At 39.6% G+C, this 20,327-nt stretch overlaps 1 protein-coding gene across 1 annotated transcript in view; it reads left to right on the forward strand.

Annotated features, from left to right (window-relative positions):
- Positions 1-19,476, forward strand: part of LOC132386026 (interleukin-13 receptor subunit alpha-2-like) — a 38,446-nt gene extending 18,970 nt beyond the window's left edge. Inside the window, exons 5-10 of the mRNA XM_059958308.1 lie at positions 251-404; positions 11,214-11,334; positions 14,413-14,597; positions 16,070-16,215; positions 18,529-18,676; positions 19,454-19,476. Coding sequence (XP_059814291.1) covers positions 251-404; positions 11,214-11,334; positions 14,413-14,597; positions 16,070-16,215; positions 18,529-18,676; positions 19,454-19,476 — 777 coding nt within the window. The remainder of the gene's footprint in view (positions 1-250; positions 405-11,213; positions 11,335-14,412; positions 14,598-16,069; positions 16,216-18,528; positions 18,677-19,453) is intronic.
- The last annotated feature ends 851 nt before the right edge of the window (positions 19,477-20,327 follow it).

The raw sequence follows: 20,327 nt of genomic DNA on the forward strand, positions 1-20,327 counted from the left end.
CATGGCATAAAAAAGACTGGAAGCCCCTGAGTTAGATGGTGGATGGAAGTAAACTTGCAGGGCCTCAGGGACGATGAAGCGGAGAGGGATTGGATGAGGTAAACTGAATGGTTACTTCCTCTGCTGGAATGACCCTGACTTTCTAGTTCCAGGTACCGGAGTTATAATGTAAAGTTTACCCCACTGCTTTTCAGAATAGTTAAAGGTATTTTTATCCCTTAATGGAAATGTGTGTATTATATTCCTTCAGCATGTAGTCACCGGGCAACTGAAGCACACTGATGGATTTAACCTCAACAAGGGAATCATTGTGAAAATCCAAACGTTAGTAAAAGAGCAATGTGAAAATGGATCTGAAATACACAGCAAATGGGTCGAGAAAGAGTACTGGCCACACAAAGAAGGTAATTTGAACCACAGAAAGTCATAATTCACCTTTCACCTCTGCTTTGCAAGTTGATGCATGGTGATTCATTTATTGGTTATACATTTGTCCGATATCAAATCTAATATAAAATTGTGCACTTTCCACCCTTTTGCCTGTCTTTTCAATAAACACCGTTATAAATGTGTCATTGCAACATGGTAGTTGTAGCATACTTGTTGGCAATTGAGCTGATTGGGTCTTTGGGGCAGTGGACAAGGGACACCACGGAAACTGGAGGTCTGGCTGCACTGTATAGGTATCAGCGTTCCCACAGGTGGGAAGTTGTGTAGGTGCCATCCAGTACATCTATTCCATCAGTCATTATCTGTCTTTGTTTCTTTTTCCCTCCCCTCTCTTTCTGCAAAAACTCCTGACTACACCTCCTGCATGTCCAGTTCTGTTCCTGATCCTTACTCTTGATCTCCCCTCCCCCAGCCTCTAACCCCACTTCCGGCCTATATTTCCACACAGGCAGATCCTCAACTGACCAACCCACCCTAACAAAGTACCCCGGCCCAGCCCCAAATGCATCACATTGCTCCCCGAACAATAAATGTTCGTAGTGAGGTGCTGGGAATCATGGATCACTTACCATGTAGTCATGGGCCCAACCATCCGACACTCTGACTATAATCATACCATTCACCAGAACTTTGTGATTTAGGATTAATTCTTCATAAGGATGCTTTTTAGAATATTGTGAGGGTACCTGTTTTAACCACCATACAGACGGTACATTCCACATTCCAGCTCATGTTCAAAGTGAAAGAATTCTTCCTCAGACCCCTTCTAAAACTCCTCCTCCTCACCTTAATATCAGTGACCTTTGCCATGGGAAAGGTTCCTTTTCCCTGTCCTGTCCATGCCTCTCATAATATTCGGCGATTTAATCGGTACCCCTCTGCTTCTCCAAGGAAAACGAGGCAAGTCAACTAGTCTTTCCTCAAGACTGAAGCATTTCATCCTAGGCAGTATCCAGGGCAACCATGTATTTCCTATGGTGTGGTCATCACGCAGTATTCCAGCTGTGGCCTAATCAATATTTTACCCAAGTCTTACACCAGACCTCACGTCTCTTACATTCTGTGGCTTGGCTAATGAAGGCAAACATCTTGCAAGCCGCCTTTACCACATGTTTAGTGGTGCTGCAACCATAAAAGATCTTTGGACTTGTGCCCCTTTGATAGTCAATATTCTGCAAGGACCTACATTGTGGGAGCCATGTCTGAGCAAAGGCAGGCATCAATGACAAAGTGCAGCATTGCCTTCAATTAATCTGCACAGCCTTTGGTCAACTGTGGAGATTAATATTTGAAGGCAAGAAATCAGATACAGCATAAGATGACCAGTGTACTGGGCAGCAGTGACTGTTGTCCTCCAGTATGCTTAGTGATTTGGAAAGACCTATACACACTGGAAAGGTACCACTAATACTGTTTTTTGCAAAGTCTGACAAATTCACTGAAAGGAGAAGTCAACATCCTCTCCCCAGTCAAGGTTTCCTGCAATGTGTACATTGGGTCATTCTTCAATATACCAGGAATATTACATTCGGTTCTGGTCTCCCCATTATTGGAATGAACGTGGAGGCTATGGAGAAGGTTCAGAAGTGGTTTACTCTGATGCTGCGTGATTGCATAGTCTCTAAGGAGAGGTTAACCAAAATGGGGTTATTTTCTCTGGAAAGGCAGAGGGGAGGCATTATAGAAGTGTATAACATTATGATAGGTATAGATATGGATTGAAATGTCTAATATTAGAGGGCATGCATTTAAGGTGAGGTGGGGACTATGTTCAAAGTAAATGTGAGGGACAAGTCTTTTTGCACAGAGCCTGGAATGTGCTACCATTAGTGGTAGTAGAAGCAGATACAAAAGAACCATATAAGATGCTCCGTTAACTGGCACAGGAATATGTAGAGAGTAGAGGATTGGACCATGTGCAGACAGAAGTGATTAGGCGTCATTAGTTTGGCAAAACATCATGGGCCAAAGAGGCTAATCCCATGCTGTGTCGCTCTACGTTCTAAACTGGGAAGATCATGTTATTCACAGGCCTGGCACCAGATTCCCAAGAGAATATTCTAGATCAATTATGTGAAGCAATTACAATGTGAGCAGAGGATAACATTCAAGGATGTGGTCAAAGCCTCCTTGAAGAAATCCAACATTTCCACTGATTCTGTCAAACTCTAGGCCATGACCATCCAAGTGGAGAAGCGATAATAAAGAAGATTTTGACAACCTCAAGTTCATGCACCCACAGTAGATGGAAGCCCTGCTTAAAGATAGAAGATCAAACCAACCTGGCAAGCAAAGCACCTGCCTGCCTCATCTTGCTCCAACTTTGGAAGAACCTACAGACACTACAACAGCCTAATTAGCCCCCATTACCCCATTAAACTGGCCTGGAAGTAAGTCATCCTTGATCCCAGGAGAGTGCTGAAGAAGAAGGATATCTTTGGGAACTTTGTGTTCTTTTTTTCAGAAGAAAACTAACTTGGGAATTTAATTAAATAATCTGGAATAAGAAGATTATCTAAATAATGATAATTGTGAAATCTCAAAATTATCATCAAAACCTATCTTTAAAGCCAGAAATTGTGATGCCTCCACAAATGCTTTCAAGCCGAGTACATATACTGAACATACATCACCAAAAATGCAACTGGCTTGCAAGGCAGACTAGTCGATGAGTTTTCAAATCCTGCTAAGAGATGTGTTCCAATTTTTTTTTACCAAGTAGACATTTAAGTGATCCTCCTGCCTAAAAGACTCTCAACTGGAATTTTTAAAAAATGAATAACAATTTGAAAACTGTTTTCAGCCTTCACTGACTTGCAAGTTTTGAGGTTGAAACAACTTTTGAGTAGTTTGACACCAGATTTGAACTCAAATGTTTCTCCCTTTCAGACCTGCTTGAATTTTAGTCCCTGATATCTGTACATGATCCAATATCTTCATAATCAAGTGACTCTCTCTCCAGCTTTGGTTCAGCTCCATCTGACTCTGGATTTTGTATCCATGTTCTTCCTCCTATGAGAGAGATTAGATAGGGAGGCTAAGGACATGAACATACTGTTTTGTTTGATTACATGCTCCTCCTGCTTTGTGTCACAATGACCTATTGGACTCAACTGTTGCTTAATTCTGGAAGCAGAATTTATTGAGCAAGGCTGAGTCATTAGTAGTGTAAGGGTGTATGTCAAAGAGTTTTGGGGAATGGCTGAGTATTTTAGAATAAAATGGGCCATGTAATGTTAATGCTGAACTTTGAAAATCTCTGCAATACTTGTTCATTGAGGCGTCCTTTACTATCCCATCTGAGCTACTCTGTTTGAAGATGGACAGTAGAAAGATTTGGGGAAATGTTATTCTATTTCATAGTGTGTGAATAGAACAGGCCAGAATCCAAAGCTATTGTCTGAAACAAACTCTTGAGATAAAAATGACATACCTTAACTCATCAGTAATACATCTATTGAATTGCAATTGGTAATAGGGAATTTTCTTTCTCTACAAAGCTCCTTGAGCTGGTTCCTTTGGATTTGGATTATGCTAATTCTCTAGTCTTTGCTCATGTTAAAACTTTGCATATTTCATTTTGTGTGTTACAAGATGCTTTGGCTGTGTCATGTGCTCCTGGTCCTGTCTTTGTAAGTAGTGTTGCTGTCTTATTCTTTAATGGTCCATTGTTTTAGACTCTCAAGGTATCATTTTGCCTTCTGCCTCTACAATATTATTTTCATTGTAGTACGTGATCATTTATTCGACAGGCAAGTTAAGTTATTCTTGAATTCAGTCTTTCATGTTAAAGGTCATGATGTGGTTAGGGATGAGTGGCATGCTTCCCACTCCTTTTTACAAACTTTGTGTTATAACAAAAGTGCCCAAAGATAAATCAAGGTCAAGATCACATGCTACTGGGGCTTGCTATATTCTAAGTCAGCACTTACATCACAAAAGATTGTACTCTTGTATAATTAAGATTCCATATGAAGGGCACTCCAAGCTTACCTAAAATTTGAAGTCCCTTTAATATGGCCAATTATGTAGTTATAAAGTCATTAAAGGAGAATATATAAATTATTCAAGGGCAGAAGTTCATTTACAGTGAAAACATAATCCACATGTTGTGTCTTCAAGCTCTTTGTATATACTGAGCATTGCATTTATAATTTCAAATCAAGAATCATGATGTGTTCAAAAAGAGTCAAAATATATCTAGTCCCAGAGAGTGCATTTGTGCATATACTGCTGTTTCTTGACTATTCATAATTCCAGACCCACAGCAATGGCACTTAACTTTCTTCTGAAAAGGCCAAACAAGCAACTATTTGATTAAAATGTGGGCAATGGGTTGTAGAATACAATCAAACATGAAAAGGTTACGCTCTCCCCATAGCAAATATCATTTATGTGGGAAAATTACCATTCCAATCAAACAGTCTCCTTGATTTACAATAACTGTCAACATTTCGGGATTTCCGTTGAACAGGATTAGTTGCGTAAATTTAAGTTCGCAATATTAGATCACAGGTTGGGTGTCTCATTGTATATGAATTACCTCCTGAATCCCCAGACCTTTTCTCCATCTCTGAGGCAAAAATAAAAGGCCTGTCTACATAATGCTTCTCCAGCAACACTTAAAAATCTGTTTTAAGGCTTGCCCTACCAGTTACTCTAAGTAATCTTTCCCAGCATACAATATTTATGGTATTTATTTATTTATTTAGAGATGCAGAGCAGGGCCTACTTGCCCAACAAGACCAGCAACCCACCTATTTAACCCTAGCCTAACCGCAGGACAAATTACAATGACCAGTTAACCTACTAACCGGTAAATCACTGGACTTGTCTCCACAAGACTCCTTCAAGAGCATCTCATAAACCATTGATTCAACCTGTAAAAAGAGAGCAGAAGCCAGTCAGAAATATCATCACCTGCAGCCAAATCATGTTGTTCAGAGTGCACACATTTTACAAATAGATCAAATAAAAATATACTCCAATATTTAAAGAGTATAGGTCACTATCATCTTCACAAGGGCAACCTGATAAATGATAAGGTGAGCTTAACTGTTGCTGAACAAATGTTTTATGGCCAGTATGTTCTTGAATATATGCTAATTCGTCCAAACAAATTTCTATTAATTGATTTCAGGGCTATTGATTAAAATCTCCATGTACTGTGCCAAATTGAAAAATCAGTGGAAAAATGCGTGCAAATATAATATATTCTGTAATTAGCATCACAGTTGTGCTGTGGTTTAAGATGAAATATCCATAGTTCAGTCAAGACTACATTCTAAAGAAAATTGAGGTTATAAGTAAGTGTAATAAGCATTTGTTCCCTGGATGATGTGACATAATGGGATATATTTGCTGGATTTGCAAATTCAAGTCAATGTATTTAGTCATTACTCTGATACTGAGCTTGACAGTTTCTATATCAGTACATGTCTATTGCCTCTTTTTGTATATTACTTTCCTATGAATGTTGCATTTTTTGGCTATTTATTGCAATCCTATTTTTTTCTAAAAATAATGAAAGTAATTCTCACACACAAAATGCTGGAGGAACTCGGCAGGCCAGGCAGCATCCATGGAAAAGAGTAAACAGTCGACGTTTTGGGCCGAGACCTTTCATCAGGACTGGAGAAGAGATGAGAAGTCAGAGCACGAAGGACTCCTGACTTCTTACTGTTGATGAACCGTTGATGATTTCCTTTTTCCATGCATGTTGCCCAGCCTGCTGAGTTACTGCAGCACTTTGTGAGTGTTGCTTGGTTTTCCAGCATCTGCAGATTTTTCTCATGAAAGTGAGTCATCTTGGTCTGTATAATAAAGACAAAGGCTATTGTATGAGAAACAACCAACTCAGTTCTTATCACACTGGCAAAAAAAAGTTCAGTTGGCAGACATGCTAGTGAAGTTGCTCGAAAATTTTTAGAGAAACGTGTCAGTATTTTAACTGTACATTGTAGTATTAGGTAGCACAGTGACTAAAATGTGCAGGGATTAATTTCCATGTATTCTATATAGCACCTGGGAATATGACCTCACATTGCACCATGTGGCAGTTCCAAAACAAACAAAGAAATACTTTGACAACCAACTAAGTTATGCTTTGACACTTGTGTAACTGTCAAAACTGACAAGCATTTTAAACGTGACAAAATTGTGGGAACTTGCAAGAATACTGATGATCACACCATTAAACATTACAAAAATATTTTAAAACATTAAGGCTAAAAGTAAATTAAGACTCCTAGAGTCCAGAAGAATCACTAAAGTTATTTTTAATATAATAATTCAATAAAATTCAATAGACTGAAGCTCATCTGTCAAAACCAAGCTCCTTCTGTTGAAATGAGTGGAGTTTCTGAACTGGCATCAGGTCTATCTAGGGTGTAGGATTTAGAGAGAAATAATCTCAATGTAACTATTGGAAAACTTCAGCAAGCTGGTATGTCACTGCTAATGTGAGAATGGGCTAGGTTAGAGTGGAAGGCTTTGTCTTCAGTGAAAATAGGTGGAGGCTTCCGGTAAGTTTCTTTGTTTTCTCTTTATTCTGTAATATTCTAGAATATACTTTGAGAATGGATCCAGGGTTAGAGGTATGTTCTTCATGTGAGATGTGGGAACTCTCACATGAGTCTCCCTGGTAACTACATCTGCTCCAAGTGCATTGAGATTCAGCTCCTTAGAGACCACTTTAATGAACTGAGCTACAACTGGATGCCTTCATCTCTTATGGCAGAATGAGGAGGTGATAGACAGGAGCTACAGGCAGGTGGTCACCCCTAGGTGCAGGTAGTTGGATGAATGTCAGGAGAGGGAAAGGGAATAGACAGCTGGTGGGGAGTACCCCTGTAACCAATCTCCTCAATAATAGGTATACTGCTTGGGGTGGGACTGACCTAATAAGGAGAGGTCACAGCTGCTGGGTCTCTGACACTGATTCTGGCTCTGTGCCAGAGGAAGAGGAGTGCAGTGATAATAAGGAATTCCATAGTTAGAGGAGTAGACTGGAAATTCTGTGGACATGAAAGAGACACCTGGATAGAATGTTGCCTCCTGGGAGTCAGGGTCAGGGATGTCTCAGACTGAATCCATGGCACTCTGAAGGGAGAGGGTGAGCAGTTGGAAGTCATGATAAATATCAAAACCAACAACATAGGTAGGGAAAGGGAATGACAATAGACAATAGGTGCAGGAGTAGGCCATTCGGCCCTTCTAGCCAGCACCGCCATTCACTGTGATCATGGCGGATCATACACAATCAGTACCCCGTTCCTGCCCTCTCCCACATTCCTTGACCCCGCTATCTATAAGGGCACTATCTAACTCCCTCTTGAATGCATCCAGAGACTTGGTCTCCACTGCCTTCTGGGGCGGAGCATTCCACATATCCACCACTCTCTGGGTGAAAAAGTTTTTCCGCATCTCAGTTCTAAATGGCCTACCCCTTATTCTTAAAGATGAGTTTTTGAGGACAGTATAGGAAACTAGCTAGAAAGCTGAAAAGCAGATCCTCAAGGGTAATGACCACTGGATTGCTGCCTGTGCCATGTACCAGAGAGGGCAAAAATAGGATGATTTGGCAGATGAGGTTTGTTAGAGTTGTTGTAAAGAGTATTAGTTAGTTTGGCAGGGAACTGGACTAATAGAGCTGATGGTGGGGCAATTGGTATACAAGTAGATGAAGTGTGTAGTGAGTGTGAGGAAGGATAAGCAGATGATAGGGCAAATTTGCAGTCAGTGGAATGAGTTGAAGAGTAACATGGGACAAAATCAAGAAGGGTGATGAATACAGGGCTGAAAATGTTATATTTGAGTGCATACCACATATGGATTAAGATGGGTGATCTTGTAGCACAGTTAGAGATTGGCAGGTATAACTTTGTGGGCATCACGGCTGAAAGAAGATCATAGTTGTGAGCTTAACATCATCCAAGGATACACTGACAGGAAAGAAGGCAGAGGTGGTGGGGTGTCTCTATTAGTAAACTCCTTAGAAAGAGGTGACATAGGATTGGAAGAAGTAGAGCCCTTGTGTGGAGCTAAGAAAATTCAAGGATACAAAGACCCTGATGGGAGTTATATACAGATGTCAGAACAGTAGCCAGCATGTGGGTTACAAATTAGAACAGGAGGGAGAAAAGTCGTGTAAAAATGGCGATGTTACGTGGGATTTCAATATGCAGGTAGATTGGGAAGATCAGGATGATGTTGGATGCCAAGAGAGGGAACTTGTAGAATGCCTACAAAATGGCTTTTAGAACAGCTGTTAGGAAATTGCCTGTTAGGGAAAAGGCAATTCTAAATTGGGTATTGTGTAATGAACTAGATTTGATTAGGGAGCTTACGGTAAAAGAACCCTTAGGAGGCAATGCTCATGGTATGATAGATTTCAGCCTGCAGTTTGAGAGGGAGAAGCTAAAGTCAGATGTATCAGTATTCCAGTGGGGCAACAGGAACTACAGAGGCATGAAGAGGACTTGGCCAAAGTTGATTGGACGCTAGCAGGAATGATGTCACAATGGCATTGCCTGGAGTTTCTGGAAGCAACTTGGAAGACGCAGGATAGATGCATACAAAAAAAAGTAGTATTCTCGGGAGGATGCGGCAACTGTGGCTGACGAAGGGAGTCAAAGGCAACATAAAAGCAAAAGAGAGGACATATATTATAGCAAAAATTAATGGGAAGTTAGTGGATTGAGAAGCTTTTAATAACCAACAGAAGGGAAATAGAAAAGCCATAAGGAGAGAAAAGATGAACTATGGAAGGAAGCTAACTGATAATATAAAAGGGGATCCAAAAAGTTTTTTCATATATATAGAGATTAAAAGACAAGCAAGAGTGGATGCCAGACCAATGGAAAAGGATACTGGAGAGGTAGTAATGGGGAAACAAAGCAATGGCAGATGAACTTAATGAATAACTTCTGTGAAACTTCACTGTATAAGACACTAGCAATATGCCAGAAATTCATGTGTATTAGGAGGCAGCAGAGAGTGTAGTTACTATTACTAAGGAGAAGGTGATTGGGGAGCTGAAAGGTCTGAAGGTAGATGAGTCACCTATACCACAGGCTTCTCAAAGAGTTAGCTGAAGAGACTGAAGGTATTAGCAGTGAAATCTTAAGAATCACTGGATTCTAGAATAGTTGCAGTGGACTGGAAAATTGTAAATGTCTCTTCACGCTTTCCTTCAAGGAAAATCTTGTCTAACAAATTACTTGGAACTCTGTGAGGAAAATACAGACAGGATAAGCAAAGGAGAATTAGTGGATGTTGTTCAGTTGGATTTTCAGAAGGCCTTTGACAAGGTGCTGCACATGAGGCTGCTTAAGCAGGTAAAAGTCCATGGTATTACAAACAAAGTACTAACATGGATGGAAGATTAGTTCACTGTCAGCAGGCAAAGAGTGGGAAGAAAGAGGGCCTTCTCTGCTTGGATGCCAGTGACTAGTGATGTCCTGCAGGGGTTGGTGTTTGGACAGCTTCTTTTCACATTGTATGTCAATGATTTTGATGATGGAATTGGTGGTTTTATGGCTAAGTTTGTGGATGATATGAAGGTAGTTGTAGGGGCAGAGTTAAGGAAATGGGGACTCTGCAGAAAGATTTCGTCAGATTAGGACAATGGGCAAAGAAGTGACAGATGGAATATAGTGCTGGGAAGTGTATGGTCATGCACTTTGTTAAAACTAAGCTACAGACTATTTTCTAAATGGGAAGAAAATTTAAAAAGTTGGAGATCCAAACAAACTAGAGTATCCCCCTGCTGGCCTTCTTAAAATTTAACCTGCACATTGAGTCAGTGGCAAGGAATGCAAATGCAATTTTAGCCTTCGTATTGAGAGGACCAGAATATCAAAACAGGGATGTAATGCTGAGGCTTCATAATGCATTGGTCAGATCACACGGTGTATTGTGTGCAGTTTTGGGCCCCTTATTTAGGAAGAGATGCACTGGCATTGGATAGAATTTAGGGGAGGTTCACAAGAGTGATTCTAGGAATGAAAAGGTTAATGTATGAGGAGCATTTGATTACAGTAGTCCGGTTTTCGTTATTGTTCAGAAGAATTAAGGAGGATCTCATTGAAACATCGAATATGGAAAGGCTTAGATAGAGTGGATGTGGAGAAGATATTTCTTACAGTGAGGGGGTCTAAGACCAGAAAGCACATCCTCAGAATAGAGGGACATTCACTTAGAATAAAGATGCAGAGGAATTCCATTAACCAGAGGGTGGTGAACCTAGAATTTATTGCTACAGATGGCTGTGGAGGCCAAGTCATTGGGTAAATATAAAGTGGAGATTGATAGGTTCTTGATTGGTCAGGGTGTCAAAGCCAATGGGGAGAAACAAGGAGAATGAGATTGAGAAGGTTAATAAATTGGCCACGATGGATGGCAGAGCAGACTTGATTTGTCAAATGTCCTAATTCTGCTCCTATGTGTTTTTTCTTCTTATGGAATCTGTGAGGAATCCAGATTTGGAGTGTAGTCTTCTCTGAGCACCTCTCAGGAAATAGGGGACTTCTATGATCGCACCTGCATGTGCATTGTCTGTGAGCTCCCTGGTACTTATACAGACCGATGCTGTTAACTCCCTGCAGAACTGATGGAAATTCTCAGGATAATATGTACCAATCCATCCTCATATCTGCTAACTGCTTTCATCACTGTGGAAGGAAATGTCTTTCTTATGCCACTTACAACACTTACACTTTTTACTCCAATTATGATGAATAATTTGTCTTCTTCCCCTACAGGTCACATGGATTCCAAAGTCAAGAACTTGCAATGCGTTGTTTACAACATGCAATACATGGATTGTTTATGGGAGAATGGAAGCAATGTTCCACATGATATCAATTACAGACTCCATTATTGGTACGAATAGCAATGTTGACAGCCCAATAAAGTCATAAATTCCCATGAGAGCAAATTGACAAAGTACACACAAGATGTCACAAGCATCAAAGTGGGCGACAGCTGATGAATCACTAATGATTGATACATTATACCATCAATTGAAATTGTCTGCAGTTACCACTTCATTCTTTGAAGTCTTGTTGGACAATATAGGAAAATAGCTACTCATGTAGTTAAACAAACAACAAAAAAAAACATATCCTATTTTTAACAAGGCACTATTAGAGCACGCAGGCTTCTATTTAATCTTTTAGGTTCATAGTGGTTACAATTCATGTCGTTTAGGTTAATACCATTCACCTGATAACTTTCCATTTATTTAAATATTCAAAACAGCAACACTGCTTTGAAAATTATCGATTTTTAATTTAAGTGTTACAATTCTCCACCATCTAGCTAAAGGAGGTTTGTTTTTGTCCTAATTGTCAAGTGTACATTTTATACCAGAATCTATACTTGTGTCTAACAAGTACTGTGGTGATATTGTACATTTTTCTATACATAAATCTATATTTATGTCTGTAAGACAGAAGGGCACAATTAGGCCATTCAGCCCATTGAATCTGCTCTGCCATTGCATCATGGCTGAGGTCAGGATCAACTTCTGCTTTAATGTTACATGGACTTGGTCTCCACCGTAGTCTGGCAGAGCAGTCCACTGACTTACTACTCTCTGGCTAAAAAAATTCCTCCTTACCTCTGTTCTGGTGGGTTGCCACTCAATTTTGAGGCTGTGCCCTCTAGTTCTGGATACTACCACCATAGGAAACATCCTCTCCATATCCACCCTATCTAATCCTTTTAACATTCGGTAGGCTTCAATGAGATCCACTGCATTCTTCTAAATTCCTATGAGTACAGGCCCAAAGCTGCCAAACGCTCCTCATATGTTAATCCCTTCATTCCTGGAATTATCCTTGTGAACCTCCTCTGGATTCTCTCCAATGACGACATATCCTTTCTGAAAAATGGGGCCCAAAACTGTTGATAATCCTCGAAGAGTGGCCTGACAAGAGTCTTATAAAGACTCATCGTTATCTCCTTGTTTTTATATTCTATTCCATTTGAAATAAGTGCCAATATTCCATTTGCCTTCTTTACCACAAACTCAACCCATAAATTAAATTTCTGGGAATCTTGGACGAGGACTCCTAAGTCCCTCTGCACCTCTGATGTTTGAATCACATCCCCATTTTGATAATAATCTGCACTATTGCTCCTTTTACCAGAATGTATTATCATACATTTCCCAACACTGTATTGCATCTGCCACATTTTTGCCCATTCTTCTAATTTGTCTAAGTCCTGCTGCCATTGCATTGCTTCCTCAGCACTACCCACCCCTCCACTTATCTTTGTATCATCCACAAACTTTCCCACAAAGCCAGCAATTTCATTATCTAAATTATTGACAAACAATGTGAAAAGCAGAGGTCCTAATTCTGATCCCTGAGGAACATCACTAGAACCAGAAAAGGCCCCTTTTATTCCTACTCGCTGTCTTCTGCCTTCCTCTCCATGCCAACATCTGTCCTGTAATGCCGTAGGATTTTACCTTGTTAAGCAGCTTCATGTGTGACACCTTATTAAACACCTTCTGAAAATCCAAATAAATGACATCCACTACTTCTCCTTTATTCACCCTGCTTGTTACTTCCTCTAACAGATTTGTTAGACAAGATTTCCCTTCTTAGAAACCATGCTCACGTTGGCTTATTTTATCATTAGTTCCCAAGTACTCAAAACCTCATCCTTAATAACAGTCTCTTAGATCCTTAATAATACACTTTCTCAACCACTGAGGATAGGCTAACTGGCCTATAATTTTCTTCCTTTTGCCTCCCTCTAATCTTAAAGAATGAAGTGACATTTGCAAATTTCCATTCCTCTGGAATCAGCTAGAATCAAGTGATTCTTGAAAGATCATGACCAATGCATCCATTATCTCTTCATTGGCCATCTCTCAAGGCACTAGGATGTAGTCCATCTGGCCCTGATGTCTTATGCTCCTTAACACCTTTGAAATTTCCTAGCACTTTTTCCCTTTGTAATAGCAATGGCATTCGCGGACCAGTGGCACACTGCTAGTGTCTTCCACAATGAAGATAGATGCACAGAACCCATTAATTCATCTGCCATTTCTTTGTCCCCCATTACTACTTTCCAGCCTCATTTTATAGTGGTTGAATATGAACTCTCAGCTCCCTTTTGTCTTTATATAACTAAGAAAGCTCTAGGTATCCTGCTTTGTATTATTGGCTAGTCTTCCCTCATATTTAATTTTTTTCTCTTCTTATAACTTTATTTTAATTGCATTTTGTTGGATTTTAAAAGCTTCCCCATCATCCAACTTCCCACTCACTTTTGCTACCTTATATGCCCCTTCCTTGGCTTTTATGCAATCCTTAACTTCCTTTGTCAGCCATGGTTGCCTACTCTTGCCATTTGAGAATTTCTTCCTTTGTAGGAAATATTTATCCTACACCTTGTGAACTATTCCCAGAAATTTCAGCCATCTCTGTTCTGCTGTCATCCCCACCAGTAATCTCCTCCAATCCACCTGGGCATGTTCCTCTCTGATGCCTCTGTAATTCCCTGTATTCCTTTGTTTATACAGAATGAGTTATCTCCCTCTCAAATTGCAGTATGAATTCAATCATATTATGATCACTACAAATGCAGCAAATGTCTAGCAAATACAGTGGTGATTTTGTATATTTTATACCAAAATCCATATTTATGTTTAACAAATACAGTGGTGATTGTGTTTTTAGCTGATGCTCTATTTGTCAATTTAAAAAAATACTGACATTTATGCTAAAATTACTGAGCTAAAATTTATACAAGAAAGACTTCACAAAATGAGAATGTTGGAACAGTCCACTGTTTTCATACTAAAGAATACTTAAATCACCACTTGAAATTGTTATGGAAAAATCTGATTTGTAGGAAATAGGGCTAAGTTGTTAAGCATGATGTTTTTAACTTGATTGATTGGAACTGTATTTAAATTAATTGCTCTTTAAATATTAACAGGCATCACAAGCTGGACCAAGCCATGGAATGCAAAACTTACCTTAAAAGTGAAGGTCATAATATTGGCTGCCATTTTAACGAAGACAGTCTCATCGAGTTCACTGATTTCAACATTTGCATAAATGGCTCCTCAGGAGCTCGTTCAGTGAGGCCAGCATATTATGTATTTCAGCTTCAGGATCTTGGTAAGATTCAGTGATGCACTTAAAATGCTTTTCATTTTCTTATCACAGTCATTCAGTCCGTTGAATCTGTGGTGGTCCATAGCATTTTCATTGCCCTGCTAATGTTCTTTGAAGTCAATTCTCCCTACATTTCCAACCTTTCTTCACAGGTTCTACCACTCACTATGGGGACTTTGCAGTGACCAAGTAACCTACCAGCTTGCATATCATTGGGATTTGGGGGGGAAAAGCCTGAGCACCAGGAGGAAACACAAATGTTCACATGGAGAACATCAGAACTTCACATAGATATTTTGTGCCATTATATTCTTCTGTGGGAAGAAAGGTTGAGTGAAAATTTCTGCAGCTAAAGGCTAATCAAGTGTAAATTAGTTATTGAACTTCATTCTTCTGTGGCTTCTCCACAGAAGGCAGGGGAAGGTAGTAGATGAAGTGTTTTCTGCCTGGAGGCTGGTGACCAGTGGAGTTCGACAGGGAGATATTCTGGGATCCCTGCCCTTTGTGATTTTTAAAAATTACTTGGATGGGGAAATGGGAAGGTAAGTAAGTAAGTTTGCAGATGACATAAAGGTTGCTGGTATTGTGGATAGTGTAGAAGGTTATAGTGGAATATAGACAGGATGCAGAGTTGGGTGGAGATGTGAAAGATGGAGCACAATGTGGAAAAGTGCGAAGTGATTCACTTCAGGTCAAACTTGAAGAAGCAGAGTACAAGGATGATAGTCAGATTCTTAGTAGTGTGGAGGAACAGAGGGACCACAGATCCTTCAAAATTTGATAGGGTGGTTAAGATGGTGTATAGTGTGTTGACCTTCATTATTCAGGTATATTGCAGCTCTATAAAACTCTTTTTAGACCACACTTGGTGTCAGTATTCTGTTGAGTTCTGGTTCCCTCATTATAACAGCATGAGGAAGCTTTAGAGAGTTTGTAGAGGAGATTTACTAAGATGCTACCTGGATTATGGAACATGTCTTTTGAGGAAAGTTTGAGCATGCTTGGGTATTTCTCTTTTGCCTGACAGAGAATAAGAGGTGGCTTGATAACTGAGTATAAGATTATGAGAAGCATACATAGAATGGACAGCCAGGGCCTTTTCCCCAAGGTGACATGCTCAATACCAGAGAATATTCATTTAAGGTGAGTGGAGGATATATCAGAGGTAGGTTTTTTACACAGTATGTGGTGGGAGTCTGGCAGACAGGGGTAGTGGTAGAATCTAATATGAAAGGAACATACAGGAACTCTGTAATAGGCACATAGATATAAGAAAAAAAACATGTTGGATCGGACTATGTAGGAGAGAAGGATTGGATTGATTTTGGAAAATATTTATATACAGTAGATCAGTACAACATCATGCACAAAGCGCCTGTATTATACTCTGTTTTATTAAGAAGTATTAAAAATCTTAACTTGCAGTAACTATATCTTTTTGGAACTGTATTCATGAAATACTTCTACACTTTCAGTTAAGCCAGCAGCTCCTTATAAAATCAACATGACTACATCAAAGAATGGTAGCATTTATCTCCAGTGGGAACCCCCAGCTGGCAAAATCAAACCTCACTGCCTGGATTATGAAATTCATTCCTCAGGAAAAGACTCTATCTGGAAGGTAGGTGAACACTTCATGTGGGCAAATGATGTCAAACTCTGTTTTGTTGCTGCTTGCTTTGCCCTAAGTTTATATTCTAAAATGAGGCCTTTTATAATAAAGTCTCACTCAAAAGAGTCATGAATCAAAGAGCAAAATAACCTTTGCCTCAATCTCCTGATTGTCACAATTGAGAGTTGGACGACTCTTCTCTCTTAATTCCTATCAAAAAATATTTCAATCCCAGTGTACCCAAAATTGCAACCAAGGAACAGGTCCATACTAGTCCTAATACATCTCAGTAGCCTCCTTTCCCCTTATCATCTTCTGATTATATATTTTTATTTCTTGCCCTCTCAATTGATCGGATCTTGGAAGCTATGTATTATTTCTAATAAAAATTATTGCCAACGCAATTTGACATTATGTGTGATGTGAAGCTTTCTGATTTGATATCATTGCTGCTCTCGGTTTCTACAAATCTACTGAACCATTTCTCAAGCTGCAACTGTATTAAGGTAAAATTTCAATTGCTATTGTTTGCTTTAATTGTCTACTACACTGGTTCATCCCTGTTAACATTGTTCTTTTAGGACTATCTCTCTGCTTTAGAGCATAGAACATGCTCTTTGAGCATGCAGCTGGTTCCTTGGTCCATGATGTTTTGCCAACTTTTTAACCTATTTAAAGATCAGCCTAACCTTTCCCTCAATTTTTCTATCATCAATGTACCTAAACTTTAGTGTCTTAAATTCCCCTAATGTATCTGCCACTACCACCACCCCTGGCAGAGTGGTTCATGTACCCACTACTGACTACTGTGTGAATATACTGCCTCTGACATATATACTTTCCTCCAATCATCTTAAAACTATGTCCCTTTGTACCCTTGTATTAGCCATAATACAATCCTTGATATTTGACCCTTGTTTTGTATTATTGATGCTATGATACCAAATGCTCCTAATTTATTGAGATGAAAATGAGTCTAAGCTCCCATTTCTTGCTTTGCCACATTCCAAAAGTTCTTGTCAATGTTAGATATGGCTGGTTTAAGTATAATTCCTTCAGGGTTAAGCTGCTTGATTGTTGAGGCAAAATAATGAAAAATGGTCACCTCACTGAGTTTCTGCAGGGTAGACAGAACACTAATTATAAAGCAGTCAAATGAGAAAATCTGTAAGAAAAATAAATATGATGTTCCAAAATTGTACCAGTTGTTGAGTATTATCTGTAAGAGCTCTTCTGAAGAATAGCTTCATCACTAGCAGGATCTCATTGAATCTGATATTGTCTTGTATAGTTATTTTTCTCATATTCATTATATTTCCATAATGAGGCCATTGGGCCCTTTGAGTCTCTGATATCTCTCAGTATTCCTATCAGTCTCATTTCTACTGATGATAAGTGGCTTTCAATTTATTTCCTTAGTGTGATTTTGTTTTTAATTTTTATTATGTTTCCCATTGTATACAGTCGGCCCTCCTTATCCGTGGGGGATTGGTTCCGAGACCCCCCGCAGATACCAAAAATTGCGGATCCTCAAGTCCCTTATTTAACCTGAATCAGTGTGGTGGTCTTTAAGACCCAGCTGAACCCCGGACTTTATTTAACATATTCAGAGCGATGGGCATTAGGACCTGGCATAGCTCTGAATCCGCAGTGTTTCTGTTCACGAAAATAATCACGATTGAGATTGAAAATAAGGTGGAAGTAATAAAGCAATCAGAAAGAGGTGAAACGCCACCGGTCATTGGAAAAGCGTTAGGCTACAGTCGGTCAACGATCGGAACAATTTTAATGGAGCATGTGAAAGGCCCTGCCCCGATGAAAGCTACAATTATTACTAAGCAACGTAGTGGTTTAATTATTGGGTTTTGGGTTTTTGATCCTCACATCAACCCGGCATGTGGAGAGCGCACTAGGGAGTGATCTGTCACTGGATCGAACTTGGGAACTTCCCCAGCCCGGGGCTGAAACATATGTTCTTAAGTGTTTTATATGCATAGAAAGATAAAATATATATTTTATACAAATGCAAGCTTTCGACTAACTGACGCTAAATAATACCAGATGTACCTGTTCCGACTTACTTAATAAGAGAACTTCCGATTTTTTTCAATCCTGATCCACGATAACCAACGCACATCCTCCTGTATACTTTAAATCATCTCTAGATTACTTATAACAGCTAACACAATGTAAATGCTATGTAAAATAGTTGTTATACTATTTTGTTGTTATACTGCATTGTTCACTCATCTCTGCACAAAGTGGGTCTCAATTTTACCCCAGTTGTAAGAATTTAAATTATTTTCACTATTTTGTTTCCAGTCTGAAAAAAAGCTTGAGGAATCTACCTATACGTTCCTGCACGTGAATGTTAAACCAAAGTTCTGTGTCCGTTTAAGAGCCACTGTCAACAAATTCTGTGCTGAAAATAGCTTTTGGAGTGACTGGAGCCCTACCCAATGCTTGCAAGGTACTGTATGCCTGTGACTGACAGCGGAAAATAGATCTGAACTTGGTGTGACAAACTATGATAAGCCTGTCACAAAGCCAATACAAAAATGAATGCAGCTCTTTGTAACTTTCTTTATATTTTTAAATACTTTACTCTAATATGTAATGAACATTTAATATACACAACACATCATTATGTTTAATTTAATATTACTTCTGTAATATATTCTGATGTTAGGCAAAATTATCTCAAATATTGAAATCCTCAGGATAAAGTCTTAGATGTTAGTTCTGCCGGGTATCTCGTTTACGTGAAGTTGGACAACTGCCTTGCCAGACAGCTGCATAGTGTCAGCAATAACTATCTGGAAATTCCATTTACCAGCCGTTATAATTCTTCTCTTCTTTCCCACACCCACATGCCTGTCGTCAACCTTCTCCACGGTCAGGTGAGGTTATATGCAAACTGGAGGAACTGCACATCCTGATCTCCGTAATTTATTCTACACTCATCCCAGCCTTAACACCCATCAACTATACCTTCTTCACTGGTTCCCCTCCCCCACTGTTCCCTCCTCCCCTCCCAAACACCCTCACTTGATTCCACGTACCACATTCTTGTCCTACCAGATTCCATCAACTTTAGCCTTGCGAGCCTTCCATTTATCATATCTTAGTTTGAGTCTCTACTTTCTTCCTTCATTTGTCTATTGACTGGATCCATTTATCCCATGTTAACTTTTGTGTCACCCAGTCTCCTTAGCCTTTTATATTGGCTATCTCACCTCTGTTTCAGTCCAGATGAAGCGACTCAACTGAAAAGATTGACTGTCCATTTTCCTTCAAGGATGCTATCTGATTGATTAGTTTTCCCCAGCAGATTATTTTTAACTGAGTCTTTGCTGTGACCAGTTGAATGACTGTTACAACCACTAGGACACAAATGCATTCTACTGACACTCCATGGATTAGACAGAAGGAGGGACAGGAGTTTCAGGGCAAAGTTTCATTAACATGAAACCATAACTCTTGTTTCTCTCATCATTGATTCAGCCAGACATGCTGATTAATTTCAGCAAGTTTATGTTTTTTTATTTCAGATTTCCAGCATCTGCATTTTATTCTGAAGTCGCTTCCCTTTCTTCCATGGCCTTCTTCCCTCTCCTATCAGATTCTCTCTTCTCCAGCCTTCTATCATATTCACCAATCAACTTCCCAGCTCCTTACCTTACCCGGTTTCACCTATCTCCAACCACCTTGAATTTCTTCCTCCCCTCCCACCACCTGCTTACCAAGCATCTGCATTTTATTCTGAAGTTTGAAATAGTGTGCTGGTTAAGCCACTTGCTTCTCCAGGCAGTGCTTGGCTACTAACTGGAGCATACGGCCGTGGATTTTGAGTGTGCATTGACTGTGTGTAATATTGCCGTGGATATTGACTGCACATTGACTGTGTGTAATACAGTGTTTGATTTGGAGAGCGCATCGATTGTGGGGAAAATGGTGTTAGATTTGGAGTGCGCATTGACTCTGGGTAATACGGCCGTGGATTTTGAGTGTGCATTGACTGTGTGTAATATTGCCGTGGATATTGACTGCACATTGACTGTGTGTAATACAGTGTTTGATTTGGAGAGCGCATCGATTGTGGGAAATATGGTGATAGATTT

This window comes from Hypanus sabinus, assembly GCF_030144855.1.
Source record: "Hypanus sabinus isolate sHypSab1 chromosome Y unlocalized genomic scaffold, sHypSab1.hap1 SUPER_Y_unloc_4, whole genome shotgun sequence".
Classification (NCBI taxonomy): domain Eukaryota; kingdom Metazoa; phylum Chordata; class Chondrichthyes; order Myliobatiformes; family Dasyatidae; genus Hypanus; species Hypanus sabinus.